Raw genomic sequence first — 6,000 nt, forward strand, 5'->3', positions numbered from 1 at the left:
AATTCACCAATATTTTTGTCAATTTACCAACATTTGTGTCAACATTCATTTTTTTTATACACTGTAAAATAAGTATTTATTTAAATTAAGCACTATAATTTATATAAATAAAAATGGTTTATACATACACACACATACATTCAAACATAATCATATAAAATTTTACTTTTTGAAATGACTTGAACAGTGCTCTGATACATATTCCTGCTCCTCTTGTATGTTTAAAAGAAACAATCATGGGAGTTATCTATTTTGAATCTATTTTGATTCATTAAGGAGTGTGCTCTGTGTGTATCTGTGCATGTGTGTTGATTGCATGTTTCAGAGCACAAAAATGAAAAATGTCTACAGGCCAGCTAAATCCTAACAAACCTCCCTGTGGGGAAGCTCTCAAAAGGAAAAATAGAAAGTAAATGATGTCTTTATTTTCTTTTAGAAATGCCACAAGTTTTATTTTAGGGTTGGGGTTAGTCTGCTGAAAATATAATTAGCGTAATCTATATAATGTAAGAACAATAGAAGTCTATGGGAAGCTTAGTTAGCTGAGCGTGTGTGTAGTGCTGAGTAAAGCAGCAGTGTGGGAAACCTCAAGCATACCTCAGGTCACCACATCCCTGCTAACTCAACCCTCACGCTGGCATCTACATGCTGTGTCACTCTTACTTGCTCTCTGTTTTGCTCTTTTTTTCTCTTTCTCTGTTGCAAGGCTTTAGTTCTCCGATGTTTTGAAGCTAACTTTGATTAGCTTTTTAACTTTCAAAGCTTTGCCAGGTTTAAAAAAAAAAAACACGACAGTGAAAAGCTATAAAATAATCCTTACACTTTTCAATTTTTGTCAGTTTCTCAAGTTCAAAGAGAGAAAAAAGTGACATCCTTCCTTACCTGGACGGCACAACCTTATTTAAAATCTTTTGCAGCAGGCATGTGACATTTCTCTGTGCTTCTCGAGCAGCTCTCTGTTACTGCTGTCAGCACAATCCAGCCCTCAGATTGTGGTTTGCAGAGACAAGTGAACATAAATATGTTTTTCAGACCAATGTGATTTAAGACAACAAAAATAAAACCAGGGTTTTTGTCCAGTGTTATTTCAGGGTGGCAAGACCAACAATTTTACATTATTTGGTCATGTTGTATTTGAATCACAGTTCTATTTATGCAGTGCAGACACGTTGTCTGTATTTAGAGCAAGTCAAAATTGAAAGTGTTGTTTTTAATTTTCATGACATGGCATGAGTTTGAATAACCGATCCAGTCATATCCAATGAGAACTCAACAATATATATTGAATGTATACTATATACTGTATAAGCAAATGGGATATTATTCATAATGTTTTAATTATTATATCATATCATATCATATATATTATAATGACAGCAAATAACAATTGCTTAATTTAAATAAATACTTATTTTACAGTTTTTTTTTTACAAAATCATGGGAAAAAAATATTAAAGTGAATTAAAATGACATAAAATGTACATACCATCATTTAAAAGTTTGGGGTCAGTAAGATTTTTTAAGTGTCTTTGAAAGATGTCTATATTTATTTGATCAGAAATACAATAAATACAGTAATACTGTGTTTTTAAAATAAATTAATATATTTTAAAATGTCATTTATTTCTGTGATGCAAAGCTGAATTTTCAGCATCATTACTCCAGTCTTCAGTGTCACATGATCCTTCAGAAATCCTTCATATGCGGATTTGATGATCAAGAAAAATTTCCTAATTTCTTAAAAAAATAAATAAATCCACTGACCCCAAACTTTTGAAAGGTAGTGTGCATTGACAAGGATGTTGGTCAATTTTGAGATGCAGCATTTCGTTGCTTTTATTTCAAAATAGTCAAAAATAATTGCTGTTATATATATGTCTGTCATTAGAAGGGTATATCTTGAACTAAAGCTAAATCAACCAAATTCCTGCAAGGTGCTCTACTGTGTTTGATATTTCACAATCCAGTGGCAGCGAAATGCTCTGTCAATGCTTTTTTGATGACTGGTCTGTGTATCTCTGCTCCTCTGTCCATCCTGTTCCTCTCGCAGGGTCATGGCACTCATGCAGGGCTGCATAGTAATCAGATTCTCATTAAGGTTGGTCTCTTCTCTGCTGCCATAGCCTTCATCTCCAAGCTGCTCCATGTCCGGGAAGGCCATCTCCCTTCATGGCCCCTGAGATCTTGCTCAGTTTCCTCACTATCCCTCAATCTGAAGTTTTCAATGCACTTATTGTTTCTCCTTTGTCTTTTCCTATAATAAATCTAAATAAAAAATACTTTTGAAAAGTAGTGTGCATTGACAAGGATGTTGGTCAATTTTGAGATGCAGCATTTCGTTGCTTTTATTTCAAAATAGTCAAAAATAATTGCTGTTATATATATGTCTGTCATTAGAAGGGTATATCTTGAACTAAAGCTAAATCAACCAAATTCCTGCAAGGTGCTCTACTGTGTTTGATATTTCACAATCCAGTGGCAGCGAAATGCTCTGTCAATGCTTTTTTGATGACTGGTCTGTGTATCTCTGCTCCTCTGTCCATCCTGTTCCTCTCGCAGGGTCATGGCACTCATGCAGGGCTGCATAGTAATCAGATTCTCATTAAGGTTGGTCTCTTCTCTGCTGCCATAGCCTTCATCTCCAAGCTGCTCCATGTCCGGGAAGGCCATCTCCCTTCATGGCCCCTGAGATCTTGCTCAGTTTCCTCACTATCCCTCAATCTGAAGTTTTCAATGCACTTATTGTTTCTCCTTTGTCTTTTCCTCCTCCATCTGTTTTTCCGGGGATTTCCTGTCTCTTTGTATTGGGGACTCAAATGCACAGATGGTCTTTCCTCGTTATGATCACAGCTACATCTCGGCCGATCAGCCCACTTTCCAGAGGCGTATGCTGAAGGTAGCATGTGTGCAAGGCATGTGCAGACACTCACCTTACTAGATCTTCATCTTCCTCGATTTTAACCCATGTCATTTTGCATGATTGCTTGTGTTATTGTTTGTGTGTCTTATACTTACAATCAAATAAGCTCATCCATGTGTGAAGGATCAGAGCATTGCATGCAAGTTTGCTGCTTCAGTGAATGAGGCTGATGCAGGGCAAATCTCACAAAAAAATATCTGGGTCATTTTTTACCACATTATATATATATATATATATATATATATATATATTATATATATTATAAAATACATTTATTTTGGATTAAGAAATGTAATACAAAATAATAATAATAATGTCACAATGTAAAAATTAAACAAAAATAATGATCCTGAAAATATTGTATAACATTTTTTAACAAGATTCACTCCATTAGATGTATAAGGAAACCTTGTAGTGACAAAAATTGTAATTATACACTGAAAGCAAGTAACAAATACATTTTGTAATAGACAGAAATACTTTCTTGTAAAACACTCCATTAATCTGTTTGATTTACAACTTTGAAAAATCATTTTTTACAGTGCTAGAGGCATAATTATTATTATTTTGTATTAATGTATTATTATTATTATTATTCACAAAAGGCAAATGACTTATATACAATAAAGAAGTTGTGATAATGAATCTTAAAACATCATCTTCCATTCACTTTTCCAAATAAAACAATGAAATGAAAATAAAATAATGAAACAAAATAAATACTTCAAGAGAATGTTATTTGTGCTTATGTTTTGCTGTGACTTACTTGAGGAATTAATTTTATATCACATGTCTGTATGTTTTCATCAGGGTGATCAAGGACAAGCTGGCCCACCTGGACCTCCAGGCCCTCCTGGAGCACCCGGTGCAAGAGGACCTCCAGGAAACACAGGGAAAGATGGTCCACGCGGCCCACCTGGAGAACCAGTAAGACACTCCTCTCATTTTATCTGCTTCTGTGATGCCTTAAAGGTTGTGCGTTTCCTTGTTTAAATGGGTCTGTAACAAAGTTGGCGGGAACCGGCGAACATTTAACTTTAACTTTAATAAACAAATGAACAAACACAAAACAAAAGTAAAAGCGGCAGCCCCTCACGGACGACTGCCGCATTAAAACATAATATAACAACAACAAAAAAAAGTCCAGGCCTCGTGTCCTCTTTTGGAAGGCTAAACAAAGTAGTTTCGCTTTCACAACGAAACACACAGCGTCCCACACCGCCTTGAGTGAGCGGCGGCCGGAGGCCTAGAGTGAGCGGAGGCCGGCGGACTTGAGAACGGCGTGGCCGGTGGATTCGACGAAGGAGCATCCGGCGGGCTTGCAGCAACCACATGTGACAACCCTGGGCTTGACTCCGCTTCGTCCACGGTGAAAGCCGATCCGGTGATCCACAGCGCGAAGTTGATGTATTTCCTCAGCGACCAGCACGGATCAGCTCCAGGCATGACGTAGTGGATATCGTCCTCTTTTGGAAGGCCAAACAAAGTAGTTTCGGTTTCACAACTAAACACACAGCGTCTTCACGACATGGCGGCAGCAACAATACTACAGCGAGAATAAAAGTTACGCCTTCTTTCTTTGCGTGAACATTTGGGCGGCGTTATGCAAATCTTCCCACATCGTGATGTAGATATGTGGGGGCGTGTTCGAACGAACCGTTTTAGGTAGGCGTGGTTGACTCTCAACTTTTATAAAGAATATCTCTTTGGATTTGAGACTTTAGTCTTTGCAACTTTACAGATCTTCTTTATGCACCAAGAGCTTGTATCACTTCAAAGAGAAAGGAAAAATTGAAATCGCATCATGTGACCCCTTTTAAAAAATACTTACACATGGCTCCATTTCTCAAAACTCTACACACAAAATCACAAAACACACAAACAACATGCAAAACATCACACATATCTTGCAAAAGCAAACACTTCATTCAGAACTATTTTAACTCTTCTAAAAATTTTATTTTTGCATAATAACTGCACACACAAACATAAAATAATTAGTCACGTACAAGCCAAACTACACACTGATGTGAAAAATGTAAAACACTACTCTCGTGTGTCTTTTGCTTGTTCAGAGTGCAGTGGAGTGCACAGGAGTTTGTCAAAGCACTCGCACATACATACATATGCACATAAACACTGTATACAGTATGTATATACAACTGATGTATTTTACACAGTTATACAACTGAACTGAATCAATATTGACCCGACCTGAGCTGTATAATGACACTATTGACTTGTTAGATTGAGATTGTATAGAGTGCTTTAAAAATTAAGTTGACTTTATGACTTGGCTTGTTTGCATATTCAGTGTATATAGATATTCGCGTATCTTGTCAGTGTCTGCACTTGCTTGGCCATTTGTTGTGGGAACAAAATAAGGAAAGTGTGTTCAAGTGCCAGCAGAAAACAGTGTAAAGAAATACTCTTTGAGAGAAGCAGTCTTTATCAGCGAAAGTTAAAAGCAGTTCGTAAGTGTATTTACTTGTCTCATTAGTGTTTAGTGCTGTTGTCGTTGCTAGGAAACGCTTGTTTTGTTAACTGTGTGGAGACGTGCTGATATCGCGTTTGGTCTCGTTCTGTATCGCGTATCTTGTCAGTGTCTACGCTGGCTTGGCCATTTGTTGTGGAAAAAAATAAGGAAAGTGTGTTCAAGTGCCAGCAGAAAACAGTGTAAAGAAATACTCTTTGAGAGAAGCAGTCTTTATCAGCGAAAGTTAAAAGCAGTTCGTAAGTGTATTTACTTGTCTCATTAGTGTTTAGTGCTGTTGTCGTTGCTAGGAAACGCTTGTTTTGTTAACTGTGTGGAGACGTGCTGATATCGCGTTTGGTCTCGTTCTGTATCGCGTATCTTGTCAGTGTCTACGCTGGCTTGGCCATTTGTTGTGGAAAAAAATAAGGAAAGTGTGTCCAGCTGAATTAATTTAGTATTTTGTTAGACGGGTATAAAAAAAGCTTAGTTTACCGCGACAGCCGTCGCGTGACGGCCTCCTCGTGGGAAGACCGAAGAGTGTAAAGACCATCGACTCCACCGGGCAGGGATACCAGCAAAGGATAAGTATCGCTTTTTATTTCTC

General features: G+C 37.2%; 1 protein-coding gene across 1 annotated transcript in view; it reads left to right on the forward strand.

Moving 5' to 3' along the window:
* Positions 1-6,000, forward strand: part of LOC107551442 (dual specificity protein kinase CLK4-like) — a gene marked incomplete at its 5' end in the record, with an annotated part of 138,892 nt that overhangs the window by 124,942 nt on the left and 7,950 nt on the right. Inside the window, 2 exons of the mRNA XM_016233045.1 lie at positions 2,051-2,098; positions 3,731-3,847. Of these exons, the coding sequence (XP_016088531.1) occupies positions 2,051-2,098; positions 3,731-3,847 (165 nt within the window). The remainder of the gene's footprint in view (positions 1-2,050; positions 2,099-3,730; positions 3,848-6,000) is intronic.

This window comes from Sinocyclocheilus grahami, unplaced genomic scaffold (genome assembly GCF_001515645.1).
Source record: "Sinocyclocheilus grahami isolate Dianchi unplaced genomic scaffold, SAMN03320097.WGS_v1.1 scaffold424.1, whole genome shotgun sequence".
Lineage (NCBI taxonomy): Eukaryota > Metazoa > Chordata > Actinopteri > Cypriniformes > Cyprinidae > Sinocyclocheilus > Sinocyclocheilus grahami.